The sequence below is a fragment of the Hypomesus transpacificus genome, chromosome 7, assembly GCF_021917145.1.
Source record: "Hypomesus transpacificus isolate Combined female chromosome 7, fHypTra1, whole genome shotgun sequence".
Classification (NCBI taxonomy): domain Eukaryota; kingdom Metazoa; phylum Chordata; class Actinopteri; order Osmeriformes; family Osmeridae; genus Hypomesus; species Hypomesus transpacificus.
The window spans coordinates 7697200-7724877 of record NC_061066.1 but is presented as its reverse complement, the minus strand read 5'-3'; the positions used below and the strand labels follow the sequence as shown (position 1 = coordinate 7724877).

General features: G+C 45.9%; 1 protein-coding gene across 1 annotated transcript in view; it reads left to right on the top strand.

Annotated features, from left to right (window-relative positions):
* col7a1l (collagen type VII alpha 1-like) overlaps window positions 1-27678 on the top strand; it is a 53450-nt gene that overhangs the window by 21605 nt on the left and 4167 nt on the right. The window contains exons 10-70 of the mRNA XM_047022717.1: window positions 2924-3040; window positions 3653-3799; window positions 4511-4630; window positions 5554-5712; window positions 6071-6184; window positions 6410-6565; window positions 7430-7567; window positions 7702-7848; window positions 8799-8918; window positions 9176-9322; window positions 9431-9715; window positions 10060-10199; window positions 10393-10516; window positions 10670-10813; window positions 11115-11302; window positions 11466-11546; window positions 11777-11794; window positions 11902-11928; window positions 12635-12703; window positions 13147-13227; window positions 13319-13345; window positions 13915-13959; window positions 14730-14801; window positions 14907-15029; window positions 15344-15370; window positions 15580-15633; window positions 15904-15975; window positions 16063-16122; window positions 16331-16366; window positions 16524-16568; window positions 16946-16981; window positions 18272-18316; window positions 19382-19417; window positions 19515-19550; window positions 19676-19708; window positions 20231-20302; window positions 20498-20557; window positions 20809-20844; window positions 20967-21047; window positions 21192-21227; window positions 21303-21347; window positions 21434-21505; window positions 21659-21694; window positions 22284-22313; window positions 22531-22569; window positions 22741-22794; window positions 23023-23061; window positions 23192-23251; window positions 23841-23873; window positions 24656-24721; window positions 24852-24896; window positions 25006-25041; window positions 25135-25161; window positions 25238-25300; window positions 25544-25606; window positions 25885-25902; window positions 26278-26313; window positions 26511-26549; window positions 26652-26687; window positions 26844-26978; window positions 27372-27479. Of these exons, the coding sequence (XP_046878673.1) occupies window positions 2924-3040; window positions 3653-3799; window positions 4511-4630; window positions 5554-5712; window positions 6071-6184; window positions 6410-6565; window positions 7430-7567; window positions 7702-7848; window positions 8799-8918; window positions 9176-9322; window positions 9431-9715; window positions 10060-10199; window positions 10393-10516; window positions 10670-10813; window positions 11115-11302; window positions 11466-11546; window positions 11777-11794; window positions 11902-11928; window positions 12635-12703; window positions 13147-13227; window positions 13319-13345; window positions 13915-13959; window positions 14730-14801; window positions 14907-15029; window positions 15344-15370; window positions 15580-15633; window positions 15904-15975; window positions 16063-16122; window positions 16331-16366; window positions 16524-16568; window positions 16946-16981; window positions 18272-18316; window positions 19382-19417; window positions 19515-19550; window positions 19676-19708; window positions 20231-20302; window positions 20498-20557; window positions 20809-20844; window positions 20967-21047; window positions 21192-21227; window positions 21303-21347; window positions 21434-21505; window positions 21659-21694; window positions 22284-22313; window positions 22531-22569; window positions 22741-22794; window positions 23023-23061; window positions 23192-23251; window positions 23841-23873; window positions 24656-24721; window positions 24852-24896; window positions 25006-25041; window positions 25135-25161; window positions 25238-25300; window positions 25544-25606; window positions 25885-25902; window positions 26278-26313; window positions 26511-26549; window positions 26652-26687; window positions 26844-26978; window positions 27372-27479 (4634 nt within the window). The remainder of the gene's footprint in view (window positions 1-2923; window positions 3041-3652; window positions 3800-4510; window positions 4631-5553; window positions 5713-6070; window positions 6185-6409; window positions 6566-7429; window positions 7568-7701; window positions 7849-8798; window positions 8919-9175; window positions 9323-9430; window positions 9716-10059; window positions 10200-10392; window positions 10517-10669; window positions 10814-11114; window positions 11303-11465; window positions 11547-11776; window positions 11795-11901; window positions 11929-12634; window positions 12704-13146; window positions 13228-13318; window positions 13346-13914; window positions 13960-14729; window positions 14802-14906; window positions 15030-15343; window positions 15371-15579; window positions 15634-15903; window positions 15976-16062; window positions 16123-16330; window positions 16367-16523; window positions 16569-16945; window positions 16982-18271; window positions 18317-19381; window positions 19418-19514; window positions 19551-19675; window positions 19709-20230; window positions 20303-20497; window positions 20558-20808; window positions 20845-20966; window positions 21048-21191; window positions 21228-21302; window positions 21348-21433; window positions 21506-21658; window positions 21695-22283; window positions 22314-22530; window positions 22570-22740; window positions 22795-23022; window positions 23062-23191; window positions 23252-23840; window positions 23874-24655; window positions 24722-24851; window positions 24897-25005; window positions 25042-25134; window positions 25162-25237; window positions 25301-25543; window positions 25607-25884; window positions 25903-26277; window positions 26314-26510; window positions 26550-26651; window positions 26688-26843; window positions 26979-27371; window positions 27480-27678) is intronic.

Sequence of the window (27678 nt, the reverse complement as noted above, 5' to 3'; positions counted from 1 at the left end):
TACGGTGGGGTCACACGTTTCTTTTAGTTATTTTTTTCGGGTCACACATTCTGACGGCTGTCAGAAATGGTGACCTCTGTGGTACTGGCTCTGTGATGGCTCTAAATCAGAAAATATGGTTCCAGATTAGTGTGAACGGAGGATATAACAACACCAAACCATCTTTTGAAGATTTATCTCCTTTGGGAAGCAGTTACAGTGGGGTCACAATTTTCTTTTGAGTTTTTTTTTTCGGGTCACACATTCTGACGGCCGTCAGAAATGGTGACCTTTGTGGTACTGGCTCTGTGATGGCTCTAAATCAGAAAATATGGTTCCAGATTAGTGTGAAGGGATTATATAACTACCCTAAACCATATGTTGAAGATTTATCTCCTTTGGGAAGCAGTTACAGTGGGGTCACGCATTATTTCGATCTATTTTTTATTGTATTTTTTGGGGTCACACATTCTGACGGCTGTCAGAAATGGTGACCTCTGTGGTACTGGCTCTCTGATGGCTCCAAATCAGAAAATATGGTTCCAGATTAGTGTGAACGGAGGATATAACAACACCAAACCATCGTCAGAAATGGTGACCTTTGTGGTACTGGCTCTGTGATGGCTCTAAATCAGAAAATATGGTTCCAGATTAGTGTGAAGGGATGATAAAACCACCCCAATCCATCTATTGAAGATTTATCTCCTTTGGGAAGCAGTTACGGTGGGGTCACACATTCTGACGGCTGTCAGAAATGGTGACCTCTGTGGTACTGGCTCTGTGATGGCTCTAAATCAGAAAATATGGTTCCGGATTAGTGTGAAGGGATGATAAAACCACCCCAATCCATCTATTGAAGATTTATCTCCTTTGGGAAGCAGTTACGGTGGGGTCATACATTCTGACGGCTGTCAGAAATGGTGACCTCTGTGGTACTGGCTCTCTGATGGCTCCAAATCAGAAAATATGGTTCCAGATTAGTGTGAACGGAGGATATAACAACACCAAACCATCTTTTGAAGATTTATCTCCTTTGGGAAGCAGTTACGGTGGGGTCACAATTTTTTTTTTAGGTTTTTTTTTCGGGTCACACATTCTGACGGCCGTCAGAAATGGTGACCTTTGTGGTACTGGCTCTGTGATGGCTCTAAATCAGAAAATATGGTTCCAGATTAGTGTGAAGGGATTATATAACTACCCTAAACCATATGTTGAAGATTTATCTCCTTTGGGAAGCAGTTACAGTGGGGTCACGCATTATTTCGATCTATTTTTTATTGTATTTTTTGGGGTCACACATTCTGACGGCTGTCAGAAATGGTGACCTCTGTGGTACTGGCTCTCTGATGGCTCCAAATCAGAAAATATGGTTCCAGATTAGTGTGAACGGAGGATATAACAACACCAAACCATCTTTTGAAGATTTATCTCCTTTGGGAAGCAGTTACGGTGGGGTCACAATTTTTTTTTTAGGTTTTTTTTTCGGGTCACACATTCTGACGGCCGTCAGAAATGGTGACCTTTGTGGTACTGGCTCTGTGATGGCTCTAAATCAGAAAATATGGTTCCAGATTAGTGTGAAGGGATTATATAACTACCCTAAACCATATGTTGAAGATTTATCTCCTTTGGGAAGCAGTTACAGTGGGGTCACGCATTATTTCGATCTATTTTTTATTGTATTTTTTGGGGTCACACATTCTGACGGCCGTCAGAAATGGTGACCTTTGTGGTACTGGCTCTGTGATGGCTCTAAATCAGAAAATATGGTTCCAGATTAGTGTGAAGGGATGATAAAACCACCCCAATCCATCTATTGAAGATTTATCTCCTTTGGGAAGCAGTTACGGTGGGGTCACAAATTTTTTTTGAGTTTTTTTTTTCGGGTCACACATTCTGACGGCCGTCAGAAATGGTGACCTTTGTGGTACTGGCTCTGTGATGGCTCCAAATCAGAAAATATGGTTCCAGATTAGTGTGAAGGGATGATAAAACCACCCCAATCCATCTATTGAAGATTAATCTCCTTTGGGAAGAAGTTACGGTGGGGTCACACATTTCTTTTAGTTATTTTTTTCGGGTCACACATTCTGACGGCCGTCAGAAATGGTGACCTTTGTGGTACTGGCTCTGTGATGGCTCTAAATCAGAAAATATGGTTCCGGATTAGTGTGAAGGGATGATAAAACCACCCCAATCCATCTATTGAAGATTTATCTCCTTTGGGAAGCAGTTACGGTGGGGTCACACATTCTGACGGCTGTCAGAAATGGTGACCTCTGTGGTACTGGCTCTCTGATGACTCCAAATCAGAAAATATGGTTCCAGATTAGTGTGAAGGGATGAAATTGATAGTTGTGCATTGACTGAGAGTCTGGAAAGAGATCAACCCAAGAAGAGTTTCAATATCCTATGAAAAGTTAATACTCAACCCTTACTAATTATAAAATCTCAGCAGTTGGTGTGTAGCAGAGAGGCTAGAGAGACTGACTTGTTACCTTATGTTCATTAGGTCAAATCCCTGTTCAAGCCTATTTTTGTTGGCCAAACATGAAGTCATTTTGCTCTCTTGTTGTCCAAGTCTCGATCTTCTACAGTGTACATGTTTATAATATAGAGGAACCCACATCGCTACTTGCAGCTATATTTCACTTTGTGAGTGTGTGTACCATGGACTGTAAAAACAAGGTATGTACATTTTTGGAAGCAAATCAGTGACCTAATGTTTTGAATTTTAAAAGACATTGAATACTTAATATTTTAATTTAAACACCACCGAATTTGTTGGTTTGGAATTCACCATATGAATGTATTTCAATCTTTTTTTTTAAATCAGAAATTCAGATTTTTTTTATATTCAGAACATGATGTCACTGATTTACTTCCATGTACACGTCTGTGTGTGTGTGTCTACATATACATGTGTGTGTGTGTGTGTGAACAGTAAAGCTGGTCCCGGTGCAGCAGCTGCTGGTGCAGAATGCCACCACAGACACAGTGCAGGCCCGGTGGCCGTCTGTGACTGGAGCATCTGGGTACAGGCTAACCTGGTCCTCCTCAGGTACTGAACCCTCACCCACCTCCTCCACCACCTCTTCCTCCTCCCCCACCTCCTCCACCACCTCTTCCTCCTCCCCCACCTCCTCCACCACCTCTTCCTCCTCCCCCACCTCCTCCACCACCTCTTCCTCCTCCCCCTCCTCCTCCACCACCTCTTTCTCCTCCCCCACCTCCTCCCCCACCTCCCCCACCTCCTCTGTTAGATAGTGACAGTCAGAGATAACCCTAACCTGCTAGTCTTCAGGTACTGAACCCTCCTCCACCTCCACCTCCTCCACCTTTCTGCTCGGTTAGACAGTGACAGTCAGAGATAGACAGGAAAGTCAGGGGAGAGAGGAGGGGGGTGACATACTGGTGTAGCCTGGGCATACAGGTGTAGCCTGGGCATACAGGTGTAGCCTGGGCATACTGGTATAGCCTGCGGCAAGGCCTCAGCAAAAGAGGGATGCAGTTTACCCAGCAAACCACCAGGGGGCGCCCCTGTTCCAGTCACTTATTACCCGATCTTGCGAATGCAACTCATACCCTGTAAACAAACCGTTGATGAACAACCCTCTTTCAATTAAACTGCATTTACCGGTCAGATAAACATCTGTGTGTCTGACATCCACAGACGGCCATATTGAGAATGTCAACCTCGGGGAAACGTTTAACTTCTACATGATCCAGGGCCTCTATGCAGGGAAGGATTACGTCATCACCATCAACCCCATCTTCGTAGACATCGAGGGTCCCATCACCTCCACCAGGGCAAAGACACGTCAGTCAGCAAACACTAGGCTCTAGTCCTCTACTGAACCCTTCTAACTGCTCTCTAGTCCTCTACTGAACCCTTCTAACTGCTCTCTAGTCCTCTACTGAACCCTTCTAACTACTCTCTAGTCTTCTACTAAACCCTTCTAACTACTCTCTAGTCCTCTACTGAACCCTTCTAACTGCTCTCTAGTCTTCTACTGAACCCTTCTAACTGCTCTCTAGTCTTCTACTGAACCCTTCTAACTGCTCTCTAGTCCTCTACTGAACCCTTCTAACTGCTCTAGTCCTCTACTAAACCCTTCTAACTGCTCTCTAGTCCTCTACTGAACCCTTCTAACTGCTCTAGTCTTCTACTGAACCCTTCTAACTGCTCTCTAGTCTTCTACTGAACCCTTCTAACTGCTCTAGTCTTCTACTGAACTTTTAGGTTTTTAGGTATGTAAGAAAAGTTTATCTGTGAGGTGGTTTAAAGGTACATGTTGTGTTCTATATAACACATTTCACATCAGAATCAATAAATTGTTTATTATATATCAATATTCTGTATATATAGAGAGAATGGATCTTGTATACACTATCCACGTATGTGAATAGTGTACTGTGGATCCATGGATCAATGTCTCTCTCCTCTCTAGTGGAGAGTAGTGCTGTTCAATGTCTCTCTCTCCTCTCTAGTGGAGAGCAGTGCTGTTCAATGTCTCTCTCTCTTCTCTAGTGGAGACCAGCTCTGTTCAGACTCTGAAAGCTACAGGAGTAAACACCAACAGCGCTGTCATCTCCTGGAACTCAGTCCCTGGGGCAACTGGCTACAGGCTGGCCTGGGGGCCCACTCCAGGTGAACACACACACATCCTTTCTTTCTCTCTATTAATAATTCACTCACCAAGCGAGTCTAACGTGCTTTCATATACATGTGAATGACATCACTCACCAAGTGACTGACGCACCAACATCCAGAACACATTATCACAGCAGGAGGCCCTGAGATGGAGGAGGGGCTAGGCAAGCACAGGTCTTAGTTTGAGATGTTTGTGTGTGGGTTAGTGTGCGGTATTTGTGTGTGTGTGTTTCTGTATGTGTGTGTGTGTTTGTGCAAGGTTGTGTACATGCGTATATGTGTGTGCGTGTGTCCCTGTGACAGTCCCGGGTCCTTTGAAATGCCTCCCCTAGCATCAGTGTTCTCGGTGCGCGATGCCAGCCCGTCACCCTGACGAGGCTGGTGACACCAGAACCCTGATTAAAGACGCGGTAGGGTGGAGGAAAGGACGTGCTGCCTTTTTAATGAGGGGGGCTTCTGATGCTAGTGTGTGGATGACAGGAACAGGGGGGAATTGATCAGGACCCAGATTAGAGAGGGGGAGATCTTTTATGTGAGGAGCATAAATAAGGTTATATTTGGATTAGATCTTGTTCTTCTTATCCGTCTTTGAAAAATTGCTAGCGCTGGTATAGGTTGCTGTGTTAATGCTTCAACAGACTGTAAACAAACCCAGCACCAGGTGTGACCTTTATTATACTGACAGAGTGAATTAACAAGTGAGTGAATTAACAAGAAGTAATTCAATTATTCTTTTCAATTCACTTTTAAGATAACACGCTGTTTTCTGAACGTTACATCACACAATTATTCTCGTAATTGTGATTGCCTGCAACGTGCAGTCCTATATTTTGCCATCCTGGTCTCCAATAAAATTAAAAACTCATCGAAGAGAAACTCGTGAATAAAAACGATATAAATTCAAGGCGGATGTCTTCCAGAGTTTGTAGGCCGTGACCGGCCTCGCCAGCTGGCGCTGAACGAGAGCAGCACGGAGCACCTACTGAAGAACCTGGTCCACGACACGGAGTACGTCCTCTCCCTCTACGTGCTGTTCGGATCTCTGACGGGTCCCGGCATCACCGCCACCTTCCGCACCTGTGAGTCAAAGTCAAAGTTGTTGTTTATTTGTCACGTGGACTGAATAGCATAGCGTCAACTGGACAGTGACATTCTTGTGACCTGGCAAGCAATATCCGCACTTTGCCCTGCCGCGACAGTCGGCTTAAGATAACTGAAATTCGTTTTTTTAGTTTGTTTTCAAACCTGCTTGTCAGTAGTAAACATGTTTAAACCTGCTTGTCATTAGTAAAATGAGTTATCAGATCCCCTCGCCTTGTTCTTATACGGTTCCTCTTCTACTTGACTGTTGGTCGAACCAACTGACAGGATAAGGAACATACAGAACTGTCTAGGTTCTAGCTTCCATATTTACCTGTGTCCTTGTGTTCCCTTCAGCTCCTCTGGGCTATGTGTCCAACTTCAAGGTGACCTCCTACACAAGCACCTCCGTTGATGTGGAGTGGAGTCCCATCGTAGGTGCTACTGAGTACAAGCTCACCTGGAGAGCAGGTAAGGCCAACTCAGACCCTCCTCTCGCCACAACCCACCCAAACTCCGTCCAACAAACCATGAAAAATGCTCCAAAAAAATATCTGTAAACAATGCTAACTAGAGCAGCAATTAACCTGTGGATATAGTGGGCCGCCAAACCAATGAAAACTAAAGAATGAAAAATGCAAACGTTTAATAATTCAGAACCAAAAATTCACGGTCCTTTCTGTTTTCCATCCAAAGACGCAGACGACAGCAGTCTTCAGTCTCACTACCTGGCCCGCGGCGTTCTGCTCCACCGCATCGAGGGCCTCGACCCCGACACCACCTACATCATCAGCATCCACGCCGTCTACAGCAACACGGAAGGGCCGGAAATATCCCTGTCACAGCTCACTGGTAGGGCTTCTGAGTCGCATCACGATCGTGACGTACGAAAACACCTTTGCCTCAAACACGCACTCGCGCACGGACTCTACTACAACTGCGTGTAGCTGATAAACTTGGTTAATGGGTCTGACTTGTTTTATTGTTAAATCAGATGTGTTAGTAAGCCATCTTCAATTTCTATTTAACATACATATTTTGACTTATGTCCAGAGAGGCTTGATATTGTAATTAAAGGGATATTCCGCCTCTTGTCCTTTGGGAGAATTCTGGGAGATTTCTTGATTGACGGATCATGTACTTTCGGAGTCCCATTTAGTTCCTGTTCTTCAATCTGGATGTTATTTCTAAACAAAACTCTTAGTTTGGGACCCTTTAGCTGCTTAGCACTGTTATTATCTCATCACTGTCTCACTTCTGTCCTGTCTCTTTTTGCGTCTTGTTCCCTGATTCAGAGATGTGTTTTCACCCGGTCACGTTAGTAAATAACTCACTTGAAATTGGTTATCATAAAGGCAATCTGAAAGTTGGAATATGGAATGGTAAATGCTTGTCTACCTCGTCAAAGTTGTATCCCAGCTAAAAGAGACTCTTGGTCAGAATCTAAGGTCCACTGCAAAAATGCCCTTATCAATTTAAGTGCATAAAATATTAGTCATGAGTTTGCATATGCTTAAAACCAGTCAATGTGGCTGCCAGTGCAGTATGAACATTTCGATAAGTACTTGATAAGATTTCTTAAAATGTCACTAGATAAGATAGTTATCCTACAAGCAATTCCAACTTTATTTCAAATCTGAAAACAGAGATGATCCCTCTCAGTTGGATGCAGGGTTTCTGCTGTGTCAGCAGCCTCTGATGTGTGTGTTCTGATAGCGGCCGTCTCAGAGTCGGACGTCATCGAGGCGGTGAGGGAGGTGAAGGTCCTGGACGTGGGGGTCAACTCCTTCACCCTCTCCTGGAAGAGAACAGCCAGGGTGTCTGGATACAAGATCACCTGGAGCCCCTTTCTAGGTGAGGGACACACACGCACACACGCACACACACACACACACACACACAGACACAAGCAAAATCAGAGTGAAAAGCCAACAGGATGTCAGAAATAAAAATATCACATGCATGTTGTTCCTCCTCCCTACCTGTAGGTGGCGATGAGAAACATCAGCTTGTCTCTTCCTCCAGCACCACCTTCACCATTCCCAACTTGCAGGAGAGTTCAGCTTACAAGATCCTGGTGTCGTCCATGGTGGGGGGTCGGGAGGGGAGTCCAGCTGTGGTCACTGCCCGAACCTGTGAGGAAACAAGCCATCAATCAATATTTATTTACAGAGCACATTTACATCAACAAACGTGGTTAAACAAAGTTCTATATGGGAGGTACAATTATATAGATATAAATAGAAACTAGTGCTGTCAAACGATTAAAATGTTTAATCGCGATTAATCGCATTAATGTCATAGTTAACTCGCGATTAATCACAATTAATCGCACATTTTTATCTATTCTAAATGTCCCTTGATTTCTTTTTGTCCCATTCTTTTTTCAAATTGTAATGCTCTTATCAACATGGAAAAGTGGTTCGGATTGCTTCGTGCAAATATTTTTTGTTATTGAAAACAACATTGCAATCGCCTGGCTTTGACGAGGGGGCGGAGAATTCGCATCATCTGTGTGCTTGGCCATCAAGTGGTATTTCAGACTGGACGTGCTGCGATGATAGCTCAGTTTACAACGACAAAACACACGGATCACTTTGGTCTTGTCAATGGAACCATTTGGCAACTTTTTAAAAGTAAACTTTCCATTCAGAATCTTATTGGCATCCATTTCGGCGTCTCGCGCTCGCCATCAACTCAAAACGTAACGTTAACCTACTACCAGAGAATGTCTCATATCCGTAAACGGGCTCTGCTACTACGCTTTAGCCGGATCGCAAGCCAAACAAGTGTGTGGCGTGCCTGTTGTTTTGTTTCCGGTCTAGCTAGATCCGGTGTGGTGTTGTAGTTTTTCTAACTTCGGTAGTTGTTGCAACAGCATGTAAAAAAAAACTACAAAGTTTGCTAGGCCAAAAAGAGCGTTAATCGCGCGATAAAAAAATTGACGCCGTTAATTTGGGTTTGCGTTAACGCCGTTAATAACGCGTTAAACTGACAGCACTAATAGAAACATAAAGCTTTAATAATATAGATTTATATATAGATAATACAGAAATCACAAAATGATCACATTCTATCTTTTCAGTGGACTTGCCCAAGGTGAACGGCTTTGCTGCCCTAGACACCACAGACAGCAGCACCTTCCTCAACTGGACCTGCGTTGAAGGGGCTTCTGGGTACCTGCTCTCCTGGAGACACATATCAGGTCAGAAGACAACCAGGAGAGAGAGACAGAGAAAGAGAGACAGAGAGAGAGACAGAGAGAGAGAGAGACAGCGAGAGAGAGACAGAGAGAGAGACAGAGAGAGACGGCGAGAGAGAGAGACAGCGAGAGAGAGAGAGACAGCGAGAGACAGAGACAAACAGAAAGAGACAGTGAGACAGAGAGAGAGATTAAGGACATCGCTCAACATAATCTATGAACAACATTGAAGCGGTGATGTCCATTTATTTGTCCTTCAGAGTTGGAAACCAAATCGGACGTGCTTGGACCTGGTTTCACTTCCTATAAGATTGGTGGGCTACTTTATGGCCGAACCTACATATTCACCATCCGACCTCTCTACGGCGAAGTGGAGGGGCCCATAACCAGCATCTACCACAAGATAGGTGAGACTCCTTGACCACAATAGGTCCCCCTCTATTTCAAGAAAATAACATCTTATCAATCCATACCAATTCGGCTGACATTAACATGTTTAAATCACGCGTTGTCAGTTGCAAGTGCCCCTCCGCCTGTCCGTGTTGGGTCGGAGTCACCCAGCGCTGCCCCTGAGCCATCTGTAGTCACAGCGTCCCGCACCAGAGACGCCTCTGCAGCCCAGACCACCACCAGGAACACCCGGACCCCCCTAGCGGTGCCTCCGTCCAACACAACCACCAAGAAACCCCACAGAGGAGCAAGGACCACCGTGGTCAAGGCCGAGGTTGCCACCACCGACCAGTTCATCACGACGACCAGAGACGTGTCTCTGTGGGAGACCACTGCTGTTCCAGGGCCAGGTAAGGTGTTCTTCTCTTATCTTAGGGCTTGGCAAACACTTGGATGGATGTGGATGGAGCAAAAACATTATTGATGTTGTAAATGCAGTCCCGTGTAAAAGTCTTAGGCACAAATCATAAATAAAAAAATGCTTTAAGAAATAATGTAGACAAGAAAAAAAATTCCACATTGCACTATACTGCCGCACAAATACAGAAGACAATAAAATAAATATTTAATACAATATTCATGTAATCAAATCTTGTGCATCACACACTTTTGGACATGACTGTATGTTGAAGACTTTCAGTTAGTGTGGACTGATCTGACTGTTCTGTTCTGTTGAAACGCGTGTCTCTGCTAGTTTGTGGAAAGGCCAAGGCAGACATTGTGTTCTTGGTGGACGAGTCTTGGAGCGTAGGTGCCAACAACTTTGTCAAGCTGAAAGACTTCATGTTCCGGATTGTTACCTACTTCCCTGTCATCGGCCCTCACGGGACGCAGGTCAGCTTCGTAGATTTTTTGTTGTTGAAATTTATTGTTTGGAGGATAACCCCTTGAGACGCAGCATCTCGTTTTCGAGGGGGTCCTCAGCCAGAGGATCCCGAATTCATTTCTCGACTTTACAACCCGGTGAGTCCTCTAAGTACAGGACATGGATGCGTCTTTACGTCCTGTCTGTCCCTGGCTGCTTCAGATTGCGGTGGTGCACTACAGCGACGAGCCTCGGGTTGAGTTCCCTCTCAACAAGTACAAGGACAGGAACTCCATCCTCAGAGCGCTCAGAGGGATCCGCTACGGGGGAGGGAACACCAGGACAGGTGACCTCAAACACCTGTGTTAGATACACACACACACACACTCATGCTGCACACAAACACCTGTGTTAGATGCACGCACACAGTCATGCTTCACCCTAACCTGTCTGAAGTTGCCATGTTCTCTGAGGGTGTGCTCTCCCCCTGCATGTGCAGGGAAGGGCATCAGCTACGTGCTGAGGGAGCTGTTCCAGGAGAGCCTAGGCATGAGACAGGACGTGGCCCACGTGCTGGTGCTGATCACAGACGGGCGAGCCCTGGACGACGTGGAGCCACCCTCCAGGATAGCTCACGCTCTCGGTCTGCTCTCAGTGCACACACACACTCACACACACACACACACACACTCACACACACACACACACACACACACACACACACACACACACACACACAGGGGCACCGCCAGGAATTTTGGGCCCCATGTAAAGAAAAAAAGGAAAAAAAGTCAAAAAATCATTTCTTTTAGTTTTTCAATTTTGGGGCCCCTGTTAGTCAAGGGCTCTTGGAATTGTCCTAACCTTTCCCCCCTATAGGTCGCCCCTGTACACACACACTCAAACATCTCCTTGACCAAGTGTGCATGTCCCCCCTCCTTCAGGCGTGAGTGTCCTGGCTGTGGGAGTGGCTAACGCAGACATCGAGGAGCTGAAGAAGATCGCCTCTCCCAGCAGCTACAAGAACATCTTCTACGCCAGCACCTTCAACGACTTCCCCTCCATCGAAAGAGAGTTCATCAGCAACATCTGCAGTGAGGCACTCCTCTCAGAATTCAAACTACACGACGAGGTGAATTTGATATTACTCTGAAATGACCCCCCCCCCCTCCGAAAATGTGCTACGAATTTCTTCTTCCAATTTGTATACATTTTTTTTTAATTTACTAACATCCGAATAGTTTATGCTTCTAGAGTGTTTCACGTGATAAAGTCTTCATTAATTTATGTTTCAGTCTACCCAGCTGGATACCCCGACAGACGATCCTGATGAACTAACCAAACCCCAGGGGCCCTGTTCCTCCCAGTGTGTTAAAGTAGGTATTGTACTCCTACAAGCAACATCGGCAACATCAGCACCAGTTTTATTGGCCTTCCTGTGAGATGATGGAGGCTTTTCATTGATGGAGGCGTTTTTCATTGTCTTTTTTTAGCAGTTTTGTAATCTCCTGTTTTGTTTGCCTTTCACTCATCGCAACATTATTTTGCCAATCGTCATTGCATGTTTAATTGAATCTTATCCTAATTCATTTTGTTGCTCTCTTAGGGTCAAAAAGGTGAAAAGGTGAGTTCACTTTTAATTGTGTGACATTTGAGATGGAATATGTACATATTTTTTACAGATATTAAACCTCTGTATCTATTTTGCTCACTTCCTATCCTGGTGTTTAGGGAGACGGCTCGGGTGTCAGAGGCCTGGTATGTCTGACATTCATTCAGTCATTCATTCACTCGTTCATTCAATCATTCATTCACTCGTTCAGTAAGTCATTCATTCACTCATTCAGAAAGTCATTCATTCACTCATTCAGAAAGTCATTCATTCACTCGTTCAGTAAGTCATTCATTCACTCGTTCAGTAAGTCATTCATTCACTCGTTCAGAAAGTCATTCATTCACTCGTTCAGAAAGTCATTCATTCACTCATTCAGTAAGTCATTCATTCACCCATTCTGTAAGTCATTCATTCACTCGTTCAGTAAGTCATTCATTCACTCGTTCAGTAAGTCATTCATTCACTCGTTCAGAAAGTCATTCATTCACTCGTTCAGTAAGTCATTCATTCACTCGTTCAGTAAGTCATTCATTCACTCGTTCAGTAAGTCATTCATTCACTCGTTCAGAAAGTCATTCATTCACTCGTTCAGTAAGTCATTCATTCACTCGTTCAGTAAGTCATTCATTCACTCGTTCAGTAAGTCATTCATTCACTCGTTCAGTAAGTCATTCATTCACTCATTCATTCACTCATTCACTCATTCACGCATTCACTCATTCATTCACTCATACATTCACTCATTCATTCAGTCACTCATTCATTCACTCATTCAATAAGTAATTCATTCATTCTCATTGAGTTGTAGCCACCGTCCTGTTGTCTTCCAACATGCTGTTTCCTCCACAGAGTCTGAAGCAGGGCAATGCGGGGTACGACCCTTTCACTCTGAAATCTAAAGGAGAGAAGGGAGAGAGGGTGAGGGCCAATGTTTCACCACAGTCACAACACGCGTGTGCCGTTCTGTAATCCCCCTGGCTCGTTGTACCTGAATGACCTGATCACGGTCCCTTTTGTTGTCATCATTACACAGGTTGTATTTGTTGCTGTACTTAATTCAAACCGGATGCTGTGCAACATTAAAGACACACATTTGGTCACAACATTTGGTGACTCGTTTCCTGATAGGGCCAGGCGTGTCTGCATCCATTGTATTAATATTCTCACATATGGAGAGCCCAGGACACCAACTGAATATTGCTGATATTTCATAACCTTTCAAACATCATTTTGCTATTTGCTCATGAAGCTTGAAATATGTTGTGGCTTGTGATACTGCAAGGGCGACCGATTTAGCAGAGTTTTGGTTTTGCTATAGTAATATAGTTTCTGGCACAGACCATAATTTTCTTATTTTACAGGGACTCCCTGGAACAGATGGTGTCCCAGGGTTGCCAGGACGACCTGGTAGAACCGGCCCACCAGGGTCTGCTGGACAGAGGGTAAAATAACCTAAAAGTGACAAATAATTTAATGTGGTCACCTAGTTTCATGAGTATTGTCATGGTAACGTCCCTTTCTGTCTTGTTTTAGGGTACAGCAGGAGTTCCAGGTGTTATGGTATGTCCACATGCAGTCATTAGCAGGAACATGTGTTTTTAATAATACAAACGGTAGCAGACCTTTTTTATCATGAGCCATTTCAGAAAACACTGCATAGCTCTTACGTCTGAGTGATAAAATTCTTTTGGGAGCCCAGCTTCTCTGTGCTCTGATTGTATAGATCATTTTACGGTAGTATACCTAACTGTTGAAACCTTAAAATAAATCCTCAACTTTGTACATCAGAATGATTCATAAAGAGACCGGAATCTGTTTTTAAATAATTATAATCGCACATGACGCAGCCTGAAGTAATTACTATGGTACAGCCATGCACTATGAATGACAGATGGTCAGGCATGCTTGATTAAGTAGTTTCCATATTATACTGGACTGTGTGTCGGTTGAAAAGGTGACTATTACATTCCTTCCTAGTGGATGTGAACAATGTTGTTCCTCTGGTGCGATCTGAATGTGACGTTAAGTACTTTCTCATTCATATTTTCTTTCTCTCCCTTCTCCTGTTCCACTGTTCCCCTTCTCCTGTTCCACTGTTCCCCTTCCCTCCTCCTGTCTTGTGACCGCAGGGTCCTGCTGGTACCACTGGACCAAAGGGACAGAGAGGAGAGAGGGTAAGTCTCACCTGTCTCACCTGTCTCACCACACTTGGACTGAGTAACCACATGCTCACCTGTCTCACCTCACCACACTTGGACTGAGTAACCACATGCTCACCTGTCTTACCACACTTGGACTGAGTAACCACATGCTCACCTGTCTCACCACACTTGGACTGAGTAACCACATGCTCACCTGTCTCACCACACCTGGACTGAGTAACCACATGCTCACCTGTCTCACCACACTTGGACTGAGTAACCACATGCTCACCTGTCTCACCACACTTGGGCTGAGTAACCACATGCTCACCTGTCTCACCACACTTGGACTGAGTAACCACATGCTCACCTGTCTCACCACACTTGGACTGAGTAACCACATGCTCACCTGTCTCACCACACTTGGACTGAGTAACCACATGCTCACCTGTCTCACCACACTTTGACTGAGTAACCACATGCTCACCTGTCTCACCACACTTGGACTGAGTAACCACATGCTCACCTGTCTCACCACACTTGGACTGAGTAACCACATGCTCACCTGTCTCACCACACTTGGACTGAGTAACCACATGCTCACCTGTCTCACCACACTTGGACTGAGTAACCACATGCTCACCTGTCTCACCACACTTGGACCGAGTAACCACATGCTCACCTGTCTCACCACACTTGGACCGAGTAACCACATGCTCACCTGTCGGTGGAGGCGGCTGATCAAAGCAGGAAATGACAAGTGTGGTTTCTCCCAAATGACGTCACTGTGCCTGTCCCCCCAGGGGGAGCCTGGGTACGTTATAGGGGGCATGGACACACTCACCCCAGGACGGAAAGGGGAACCGGGATCGTCTGTGAGTACCCATAGCAACCAATTGATGTGTACACAAACATATCTACAATTCTTTAAAAAAGTGGGCCTCACAGGAGACAGGAGACAAGTCCTCTGTGTGTTCCAGGGCCCCCCAGGCCCCCAGGGTTCCCAGGGTCCTCAGGGAGCCCCAGGTGTCCCCGGGGTGTCTGGATCTTCTGGGCTGCCTGGACAACCCGGACCCATCGGCCCCCCTGGCCTGTCCATCAAGGTAACCACTCACCATGCTCTATTTGGGGGGCAAATAAAGGGGCAATTTGCTGTGCCACATAAAGTAGTACAGTAAGTAAAGCAATACCGGAAAATATGTTAGAAGTGTGAATAAAATAAGTGATAAAAGTATAATACTGTATACACTGTGTGTACATGTGTGTGATTATGCAGGGCGCTGTCAGGGTCCTTTGATCGCGTGCTAAAACCACGTCACGCTACATGACTCACAGCATGCCATTACAGTACGGTTCAGATGTGTGTGTTTAGGTTCAGGCTGTGTGACAGCGTGTAATGACGCTCTCTGCCCTGCAGGGGGAGCATGGAGAACCAGGAGCCAAAGTGAGTCATGGATCCTGTTTTACATGCATGTCTGTGGATTTTCTAACCAGCCAAGAATGATTGTTTTAACTTCTCGTACTTTTTAATTGGTGTACTGCACTTGTACTGAGACAATGACGTTTCCTGAAGTTTCTGGTAAAGCTGAACAAGTAGAAAGAAGATTAATGTGATTTGCTTTTGTTGCGTGTGTTTCTTGTGCTTTCTGAAAGGGCTTGCGTGGAAAACAAGGTCTGAAGGGAGACCAAGGAGAGAACGGCAGAGACGTGAGTTCAGCTGACGAGGCAGGAGGGGGCAGGAGGGGGCAAGAGGGGTCAGGGGGGGCAGGAGGGTGCAGGGGGGGGCAGAAGGGGTTAGGAGGGGTCAGGGGGGGTCTGGAGGTGGCAGGAGGGGTCAGGAGGGGGCAGGAGGGTGCAGGGGGGGGGCAGAAGGGGTTAGGAGGGGTCAGGGGGGGTCTGGAGGGGGCAGGGGGGGTCTGGAGCATACGTGTTTATACACTTTTTAAAATGTAATGTGTCTAAATGGTTTCCACACAGGGCATGGCAGGTTTACCTGGACCAATAGGGATTGACGGGGTTCCAGGGTTCGCAGGTCAAAAGGGAGAGAGGGTAAGACCACAAAGGAGATGATGTTCACGTGAATGTCACGCCCCCCCTCCATGGATGTGAACAGTGTCCACACGCTGTCGTTCCCAGGGAGAGGAAGGGATCGGGGTCCAAGGGGTTCCAGGTTCTCCAGGAGAGCAGGGGGATAAGGTCAGATCAGCCTTCATCTTCTCTTAAACCGCTGATTTGACATGGAAACCACCAATTCACGGTTACCTATTAAGATCCATAGTATTCCAGGCCACTTCAAGGCAACACAACATACTTGATCACTCAAACAGTTTCCCTTAGTGAAAGAAAATTGTGAATCAGCCAAACTGTTTTGTTCCTGTCGATGATCAGATGTTTTGTTGTGCAGGGACACGCTGGTATAACTGGACCTCAGGGCACAAAGGTACATAGAGACACAACCTCCAAACCACCCTGCAACTATTCACGTGTGCACCGCAGGAACACACAGACCTGCCTATCTGATTGACAGATTCTATTCCAGAGTTTCTCCCCCCGCTGTGTCGTCGTAACGTGTGTTCTGTGTGTCCTCTCTCTCTGAGGGTGAGGCGGGCGTCCAGGGCGTCCAAGGAGCAGTCGGGCCCCGGGTAAGCATCGTCCTCCCCACTGTGACATCACATCCTCCCCACTGTGACATCACATCCTCCCCACTGTGACATCACATCCTCCCCACTGTGACATCACATCCTCCCCACTAGATCATGTGTGAGGTTGTGATGTCACAGTACAGTCTGTGTGGACTCTTCTCCAGGCAGCGAATCACAACATCGCTTCAGATGATACGAGTTTTCCCGGGAGTTAATCCTTGTCTTCCTTGAGGGTTTAGGCTGGCGTAGGTGCAGTTCTGTGGGGCGTGTGTGAAGCCATCTGTGACGCTGCGTGTCAAAAGAGGCCGTGCATATAAGATTTGATTGGATTTCTGTAATGAAATGATCAACGAAGGATGATTTGTTTTCATTCGCAGGGGAAGAAAGGGTTGAAAGGGGAGCAGGGGAACAAGGTGAGACCCTCTCTCTCCTTCTCCTTACATTAAAACATGGCTGCTGTCCAATTCAAATGTTGGCTGTTTTATCAGAGCGTTGATGGAGAAAATCAATTTCTCTCAGCCTGGAGTCAATTGCTGAGATTCTGAGTGGCTTGAAAGGATAATTGACTCTGAGATTGTGTGTGTGTGTCTTCCCAGCACTGTGTCTTTTTCAAACTGCACAGCCTCTTCACTGCCTCTCCCTCGATGCCTTGTCCTACCGTTTAACATACAAATATATCGTTTTTCTACAGTAAAAAAAAAAACTTACTTACTGGCATGTAACAGTACAGGAGCTGTTATTCCGTGGCCTCTTCCATGGTAAACACGTGGCTTGATGTGTTTGTGATTGTGTACATGTGTGTAAAAAAAGTGAAAAAGACATGGTCTCTGTGCAGGTGACTCATACTTCACAGATCAGTTCTAGATCCTGTGACAGCTGCCGTGACCCACCCCAAGTCAGACTCAGAGAGAGAAGGCATATCCTCCACCCGTCCCCTCAGGTGTCACCCGTCCTCTCAGGTGTCGCCCGCCCCCTTAGGTGTCGCCCGCCCGCCCCCTCAGGTGTCGCCTGCCCCCTCAGGTGTCGCCCGCCCCCTCAGGTGTCGCCCGCCCCCTCAGGTGTCACCTGCCCCCTCAGGTGTCACCCGCCCCCTCAGGTGTCACCCGCCCCCTCAGGTGTCACCCGTCCCCTCAGGTGTCACCCGTCCCCTCAGGTGTCACCCGCCCCCTCAGGTGTCGCCCGTCCCCTCAGGTGTCGCCCGCCCCCTCAGGTGTCACCCGTCCCCTCAGGTGTCACCCGTCCCCTCAGGTGTCACCCGTCCCCTCAGGTGTCACCCGTCCCCTCAGGTGTCACCTGCCCCCTCAGGTGTCACCCGTCCCCTCAGGTGTCACCTGCCCCCTCAGGTGTCACCCGCCCCCTCAGGTGTCACCCGTCCCCTCAGGTGTCACCCGTCCCCTCAGGTGTCACCCGCCCCCTCAGGTGTCGCCCGTCCCCTCAGGTGTCGCCCGTCCCCTCAGGTGTCACCTGCCCCCTCAGGTGTCACCCGTCCCCTCAGGTGTCACCCGCCCCCTCAGGTGTCACCCGCCCCCTCAGGTGTCACCTGCCCGGGGAAACGATTATTCCCCATCCCCACCCAGGGCATCACTCAGCATGTGTGTGTGTGTCACAATGAACTCAATCATTGGATGGACGTGTCCAGCAAGAGGCTTGTTCAGTCACTCCCCTTCACTACGTCAGGACTTGTGTTGCTTTGTTCCGTACAGGGTGATCGTGGAGACGGAGGGAGTATGGGGCCTCGGGGACCCACGGTGAGTGTCGTCTCTTTTGCCTTCTGGAAAAATCCACTCTGATCCATTGAAGAGCACGTATACTCTATAGTGTCAGGGCCAGCTACATTCCGGCCTGGTGAATGTGTTTACGTTTTACGATGTTTCCTGTGGAGGCTCTGTGAGAGGATGGTTTGCTACGTCCAGTTACCTAAAGGTCCGACACAAACTGTCACTTCCTGGTCAAACGTTGGCTTTAACTGAGCTTCGACGCTCGCTGTGAAAGTTTGCTTTGTGACATCACATGGACAGTTCATCAAGTTCTTTCAACTCCCTGGCGTCTGAGCCGCACCCCTGCAAATCAGATCTGATCCACATGATCCGCAGAAGAGTGTGTGTGTGTGAGTGAATGCGTGTGTGAATTAATGTGTGCGCGTATGAGTGTGTGTGTGAATGCGTGCTTGTGTGTGCTCATGTGTGAGTACCTTAGGGAAATTAACCCCTCTGATTAGTGTAGGGTAACCCGCCTCCTGCTCCCACAGTCCTGTCCAGCCATGGATTTTAGCCCCTGGTTCTGCCTCACTCACTCCAATATTAAAAAAGCCCCCTCTGATCTCTGGATGATTAAAATAATTGAAAGAAATCCATACCACACTGTATGAGGAAGGTTTAAACAGGTCTTCAGCAATAAGCTGGTCACGATTCTCAGATCTTGGTTCCTTGTGATGGATCTTCTTTTGAGATGATTATGAAATTTGTCCAGTGCAGCCGTGGGTTCTTTGGCTTGCCACTGCTAATGCTCCATCTGAGATGCCCTGCATCGATTACTTTTAACTAAAAGCAGTTTGTCTAAACCTACATGGCGAATAAACCGAATTCTGATTCTGTTTGATGAAGAAGGGGAGGAATGTCAAATAGGCTCCAAGTTCTTACTTCTAGAGGTCATACTGGCTCAATGATTCACCTCACAATTAACTACATTTCACACACACACACACACATATTTAAGTACCAATAATAACCTATTTTGCATATTTGTGACACAGTAAGTGTGTCTACAGTAGTCATGTTTCATGAGGCTGTGTGATAACTCTGATGTCCTCTCAGGGCGTGACTGGAGCAACAGGACCTAAGGGTGATGAGGTGAGTGCTACTGCTGTGTGTGTTTGAGTGTGTGTGTTTTGTAGTGTGTGTGTACTGTAGTGTGTGTGTGTGTGTTTAACTATTTGTCTTGTCACAGGGACAAAGAGGAGTGCCTGGTGATCCAGCAAAAGGGGTAAAACATGAATCATCTAAAGTGGTCTGATGAAGTACTGAACATGTTTGTATGCATCCTCACCCACTGATACTGTATACAACAAGCAATACCACACAGTACATGACTTCCTGTTTCCTTCTCAGATTCTTGGTCCAACAGGGAAAAAGGGAACCAGAGTGAGTATTTTTTTCATCTCAATGATTTTTTGTTCAGCGATTTCCCTCCCTTCCTTGTGCTCTCATTGGAGCGTTGATCGAGGCGGTTCCTCTTTCCAGACGTCTCTCAAGACATTAACACCACTGAAGCTCACCCTGGCTGCTTTTAGTATTTAGTCCTTGTGTTGCAGACCTTAGCCTGTGAGTCTGTTTGCCAGTCGTACTGTAAGTCTTGTTGATTGGCGGTATTCCCCAACAACATCAGACCTCGTCCCCCAGGTCTCCCTGTCAGCAATGCTCAGTCGTGATTTCCAACCCTCCGCGCGCCCAGATCCCTTCTCACCACACTGTCCTCGGGGGGTTATTAAAAGTTGGTGACTAACAAGGTTTTGATTATCTGCCAGCTGTCTGAGAAAACTCTAGATTGGTTCGATGCTCCTTGCTAATCTCTGCGGGACGCTTCTGAGCTCTTGTTGATTGGACGGACACTTCTAGTTCTGTGCATTGATTGGCCCGTCTGACAGGAAGCGTTGTGTTTTCCAGGGAGATGTTGGGCCGGTGGGACCTGCTGGACTTCAAGGGATAAAAGGCCTTCAAGGATTGAAGGGAGAAAAGGTAAACACTGGTTGACATGGATGAATGGATGGGTGAATGGGTGGATGGATGGATGAATAGGTGGATGGTTATTGGGCATTCTAACATTGACTTGTATAAACCATATTTTTTTATTAAAATAAAACCAGTATTTCAAATCACTGTATTGACTGAAGAGAATTGCCCTTGTGTGTGCCTGTCTGCCGGTGTGAACAGGGCAGTCCAGGGTTTGGGATTCCTGGACAACAAGGACCCAAGGGAGAGAACGGAGAAAGGGTGAGTGAATATGTTTGTCCTAAATCATTAAAATCTTTTGCAGTGGTACTCCATCAATAAGATAAGAGCATCTGCTAAATGACTAAATGTAAATCAATAATTTCTCATCAGAGACTTTCCAGATTACAGATTTGTTTTTACACGCCATACATTTTTCAAATGAATATCGGTTATGTCCAGCAAATTATTCATGTTGTGTGTTTGCACTTTGCGTTTCATCTGTTAATCCAAAAAGCTTTCATTCCTCTTAGGGAAATGTCGGTTTGTCTGGGAAACCAGGGCCCAAGGTAAGAACCATACATCTCTTGTGTATGTGTCTTCCATGTCAAATTTGAAACAGTTATTCAGTCATGCAAAGCAGCAAACAAACCGTGGATTGCCAAGTGACTGACAAAAATCTTGTTTGCAGGGACAGGATGGCTCTGGAGGTGTCAAAGGGGCGGTTGGTTTCCCAGGAAATCCTGGAGCACCAGGACTTAGAGGTAAAGATGTAAGTAAATCCAGAGAGGTTGTTACGAAACTGACAGTGTGTGTGTGTGTGTTTCTGTATGCGTGTTCATTGTATGTATTAGGATTGGTACACACGTGTATTGGAGCCTGCTACAGGTGCGGTGACAGCTCTTGTATTCCACAGGGTCTATCTGGCTTGAAAGGAGATTCGGGGGCGAGGGTGAGTTCTCTTTTCCGTTAGACTTTCGTCGCTATGACGACCACATGGGTCACTTCTTCTTCACATGTTTCTCAGGGAGACCAGGGTCCCGCTGGGGAGGCTGGGGACAGAGGGATCAGGGTAAGGTCTTATCTGCTCCGACTGTACCTGGCTACGCAGGAGAGCGAAGCAGACTGTTTGATATTCTTCTTCTTCTCTGACTGTAGGGTCCGCTGGGGTTACCAGGGCGACCCGGAGACCCAGGACAAAAGGGGGACTCTGGGAAAATTGGTTTGCCGGTGAGCGTGGTATACTAGATTTGGATCTGACTCCGAAATCAGTTCCATTTGATATGTTTCTCGATAAACTCTCGGTTGTGAGCTGGTGAACATGAACAAGAGAGACTTGTCTGTTGTTTGAGGTGCTCAGATGAAACCGTTTCTTTGTTTCAGGGTGTTGAAGGCGTGAAGGGAGACAGAGGAGAACCGGTAGGTTTGACGCTCGTGATAAAACACCAAACACAATTATCATTCAGCCTGACGTCCGACTGCCTCACAGGCTGCTGCGCACTGCTAACTTCTCCTTTTGTTTCGCCGCTCGGAAATCAAAAACTCGAAATTCTCTTGCCTTTTCTAATTTGATGTTCGGTTTTGATATGTACATTAATGAAGTCTCGCTTTAGTGGTCATACCGCCCGTGGGTTGCTGGGGTGGTGAGATGGAGGGCTCTGCTGAGTCCAGCGTCTGTGGTGGTGAGATGGAAGGCTGTGCTGAGTCCAGTGTGTCTGTGGTAGTGAGATGGAGGGCTGTGCTGAGTCCAGCGTGTCTGTGGTAGTGAGATGGAGGGCTTTGCTGAGTCCAGCGTGTCTGTGGTAGTGAGATGGAGGGCTTTGCTGAGTCCAGCGTGTCTGTGGTAGTGAGATGGAGGGCTGTGCTGAGTCCAGTGTCTGTGGTGGTGAGATGCAGGGCTCAGCTGAGTCCAGTGTGTCTGTGGTGGTGAGATGCAGGGCTGTGCTGAGTCCAGTGTGTCTGACGGCCTCCGTCTTGTCTTGTTTCCATGGTCCGCTCCGCTTCTCAGGGGAAGCCAGGCGCTCCGGGAGGGTACCCAGTAAGTAGCTGTCCCAGCATGCACCACTTTGCATCAATTCAGCCGTCACAAAGCTAAGCACTAAGGAGTATGATCTGTTTCTCGTGGCGCTTGGGACAATGATGTCATGACAACTGGAAGACTTTAGATGCATTTGCATCAAATGCAAATGATGCATTTCATGATCAGTTTGATTTGTTTTTATATTGTCTCACTTGATGTTTTTGTTCCTCTCCAGTTGACTTCAGACAACAACGTTCTGACAAGGGTGATCAAGGTGAGGAGGATTGTTTTTATTTTTTATTCTACTTCGGATACATTTTACACGTGTGCAATACTGTAGATGCGTAAACACCTTAAGCTGTTTTGTACTGTATTGCAGTCTACTGTCTTCAACTGTACTTCAATGTGTTAAATGTAACCGTTGTGATGTTTTGTATGTGGTTAGGGGGAACCAGGAGACACTGGTCCGAGAGGAGAGACAGGTCTTCAAGGACCAAGAGTGAGTGTCAAACCTGGAGGTTAAAGGTTAAGGGTCAGAGGTCATATGCATGTTTCTTAGTTTTGAGCTGCCAATGGACAACAAATGCAAATGACCTTAAAGCTAATGGATCAGATGATGGCATTTATGTTTTAAACTGTACATAGTTCCTTTTCAGTCAAACTAAAATGTATCTAATCAAGAAAGGTGCGTGTAGTAATCAGAAGGTGTGTTTGCGTCTCTCCCCAGGGTCCTGAAGGGATGCCAGGACTCCCCGGGAAATCTGGGGTGGGTCTTCCTCTCACTTCCTCCTCTTCCTCTCTCAGTGTTGGTTTGTTGTTCTCAGGATGCAATGTAGTATACACTGTACCATGCTGTACAGTACTGTGGTGGTCATGTGACTGCTCTGCCTTCTCAGGGAGGTTCTGGGATTGGCAGAGATGGTCTGGATGGGTTGCCGGGACAACCTGGAAGCAAGGTTGGAACACTCCCTCTTTGACTCGTCTATCATCTAAAAACACAACATGGATGTTTACAGGGGTTCTCCTGCTTATTATCATAGACCTGGTTGGAAAGGTAGCACTGGATATGAGCTGTTAGACATTACATTTACATTACATTTACATTACATTTATGCATTTAGCAGACGCTTTTATCCAAAGCAACTTTCAAGAGAGAGCTTTACAAAAGTGAATAGGTCACTAATCATAACAATGAGATAGCCCCAAAAATTGCGGGTAACCAAAACATGAAGCATACATTGTGAAAACTAAATAAGTCCCAAAGGGAAGAACCATAAGAGCATGTAGTTAAACAATATACATTTAAACAACATGAACCTCGAAAAAGTGTAAGGGTGTACCTGCGGGAAAAAGTAAGCAACAAAAATATATTACACAGCAAGTACAATAGTTTTAAGTCAATTACAACTAACCAACAAGAGCAACAAGGCTCTCAATAAGAGTCATTGTGATCCTGGAGGAAACATCAGGTCCAGACAAACATTCCTAAGTGCCGTTGTACTCATGGTGACAGGGCGCTGACCCTCATGTTTCTTGTTTTGGCAGGGCGAGCAAGGGCAGAGAGGAGAACAGGGACGGGTGAGTGGACGTCTTCCTGCGTGACGCAGATGACCTGCCCAGGGGCTCTCCTGCGTCAAACGGCAGCTTCACCCCCTCCAGCTTCCTCTACTCTAGTGCACCTCATTAAACCAAACAGGCCATTGATGAATGGCCGCGATCAGTTGATTAGCTGGAATCGGTTGTGCGTGATCGGCCGTTTAGCCAAACAAAAGCGCGGCCAGTGGGACACCCGGCTGGATGATGATACACATCAGTGATTCGTCCGGCTCACTGACGCGTCTGATGCTGTGTTTTGATGATGCTGTATGCTAAACGCATTTAAACAGATTATTTGTGCTCTTTGTTTACATGGGTTTACTGGAGGAAGCCATGTGAAAACAACCCCTAAGAATGCAATAAATGAAAATTAAGGATAAAAAATAGGGACTTGCTACAAACATGGCTGTGAAACCAAAACAAGTCCCGGTTTAGCAGTTCATCATTACATAATTTTAATAAAGGCATGTTTAGTTTTTTTAATAATGCATGGGCAGTTTTAGTACAGGGTATTAAACAGCATGCTGATTTGTACGCTATGCCCAGAGCTCCTTGACAAAGTGAGTGTCTGTTTGCGCTCTCGTTTAACTACCCTCATAGTAAACTAACAATGGGGACGTTTTCTTTTATGCGTTAGTGTTAGAGTTACAATTACATTAAGGCTTGGGGAATAGGGACAACATGGTTTTGAATGGGAGTGAATTGTCGGTCCTCACTAGGATAGTAAAACCAACCTCTGTGTGTGTGTGTGTGTGTGTGACCAGACTGGAGAGAAGGGCGATCAAGGCAGGATTGGTATAGCGGGCATGCCTGGTCTACCAGGGACCCCTGTGAGTATGATGCAACCATTCAATCACATTGAAAATAAAATCATGTTTTTGGAGCTTTCCGGGACTTGGTCCACCCCGACCTGCTGGTATAGAAGTGAGAGGCGGGTGACACGTTTGACCTCTCTTTTAGGGAAGACCTGGCATTGATGGGAAGAGAGGACAGACAGGAAAGGATGTAAGGTTTTATGATGAAAACTGCTGTATTTTGAAGCCGGATTTCCGTGAAAGTGATTTCTCTTTCTAATCCACATTCTGAATATGTACATATTCTTTGCTTATTACAGGGAGACCGAGGACTCAGAGGCGATGACGGGAAAAAAGTATGTTTTTCGTCTCACGCTATATCCTTTGGCTCCTGTATATAATAATATAATGACAAATACACGTGTAAAGTGACCCTGTTCGATCCTTAGGGGGATAAGGGAGAAGCAGGGACTCGTGTAAGTCGACAACTCATGAATTTCCATGATTACAAACAGTGATACTGGTAGCATGGTAAGCATGTGTTCTCCTCAGGGGAAAGATGGTGTCAAGGGAGAACCAGGCGTTCCTGGGACACAAGTTCTAGTCACACAGGAGGTGAGACTAGAACTGCATCATATTATTACTATACTTATTTTGCTAAGTTGTTGCACTATGTTGTTCTTTTTTACTCTTGTTTGTCGTTTGCACTTTCTCTGCGCTGCTGTAATCCTTCGAATTTCCCCATTGTGGGACTAATAAAGGATGATCTTATCTCTCTGTGCTGTGGTGTGGTGCAGGGAAGTTGACGGTTTGATTGATAATGTCTGTGTGGAACTCTCCTCTGACCTAACTGCCCAGGGTGCCTCTATGGATGACATCAGACAAGCGTTCCCCATGCCCATGGGACCTCCTGGAGCTACGGTCAGTTAAAACAATCTTCAAAGTCAATCAAGTTGTCAATCTCCACACATCGCATGCTTCAGAAGGCATCGTCTGCCAAGGAAGACACTGAATGGCGTAATCTCAAACACTTTCTTTACACATTACTGACGGACGTTTGTCTTTGTTTAGTACATGTGGGCTTGGGGTGTAAAGGGTTGTGTGAATGGGCTTGATGTCATGCATTCTGAATGCATGTTTCCTGTGATGTCATGCATTTTGAATGCATGTTTCCTGTCTTCTCCTGTGTTTGTGACTAGGGGCCACCAGGGATGAAGGTAAGAGGAGGACGTTCTGAGAAGCTTTGGGGTTTAGGTTGGATTTTGGGGTTTTGGTAGTTGTAAAGGTTGTTGTGATATGTGACTAAAATGGTACAGTGTTAGCAACACATTGCAGGGTCTAAGGAATTGATGATGAATGTATATATATGGGAGTATGGGAGTCAGGCGGCTGAACGGTGAGGGAGTTGGGCTAGTAATCTGAAGATTGCCAGTTCGATTCCCGCCCGGTCGGTGCACATGACGTTGTGTCCTTGGGCAAGGCACTTCACCCTACTTGCCTCGGGGAGAATGTCCCTGTACTTACTGTATGTCGCTCTGGATAAGAGCGTCTGCTAAATGTAAATGTATATTTATATGTATTTTGTTTTGCAGGGAGACAAAGGAGAGAGGGGTTTAAAGGGAGAGAAGGTAAAGTGCAGAGATGGGCAGTAAAAAGTACAAATACCAAAGTAACTGTACTTTAGTAAATGTTCCTGGGTCAGTACTTCTTAACAAGGTATTTTTTGGACAACGAAAAGCGAATGGTTTTGAAAAGAAGATTCTTATTTGTTTGTTGGGAAAAGTTGAAAAAAATATTTTTGAAATGCTTGATTGTTGTTTCACAGGGGGATGCTGGACTTCCAAGCAAAGCACCCAAGATGAAGGTATTTCTATTTATATTACAAACATATTTACCTAAATTTGCAAACACTGTCAAACCTCATTTGTGGAAAACTTCAAAATCGTTTACTGATACATTTCCCCAGGACATTGAAGTCATGTTTGAAACCTACGGCATAAGGGTAAGCCTTTTTCAACCATCTTTCATTCAAATGCAGGAGTGTTTGTTTTCCAATGTGGCTGGGACAGCTTTTTTAAATAACTGAGGATGCACCCATTAATGAGTGAAATGAGTTTCCTCTCAAGCGACACTTTCTCATAAAGACTCCATTTCTCAGCTGCCCCTGCTGAAGGCTCTGATTGACAGGCTGCTTCAGGATGGCATGGAGGAACTCCTGCACGACCTGAGCACCTCCAGGAGGACCCTGGGAGAGAAGGAGAGACATGGCTCCAACATCATCTCTGAGTACACAGTAAGACACATTTACATTTAACAGACGCTCTTATCCAGAGCGACTTACAGTAAGTACAGGGACATTCCCCCGAGGCAAGTAGGGTGAAGTGCCTTGCCCAAGGACACAACGTCATTTGACACAGCTGGAATCGAACTGGCAACCTTCTGATTGGTAGCCCAATTCCCTGACCGCTCAGCCATCCGACACGCACGGATCGTTGCTTCTGAGCCCACAGAGAAGTCAAAAACAAACCCCTCTGCATTTCCAAATCGTTTTGAGCACTGCCTCTGATTGATATGATTTCATGAAAAGATGACAGTATTATCCTATAGACTGCAGTCTTTTTTCTTTATCTGTTTCTTACTTGTCATTGTGAAGAGCCTTAGAGATGGTTGTTGTGAATTTTAACAGACCTCAGTCAAGTATGAGATCTCCAACGAACCACGGTCTGAGATGGACACCATTGATGTGGAGGTGGACTCAGAAGTGGACACTCAGTTCCCAGAACCCCCTTCTTCAGTAAGCTCCCACTCTTCACAACACAGTATCACTATAAATATTATATCGATTGTATAAAAAATCAAACTGTCAAACTCATCATCAAACTGTCCCAACAAAGCCCTAGAAAATCCAAAAGCATTTGCTACACAACATAACTAAACATTTTCATCTGTATTTGCTGCATAAACTTTTGATGATCTTTTAATATTGATTTTGT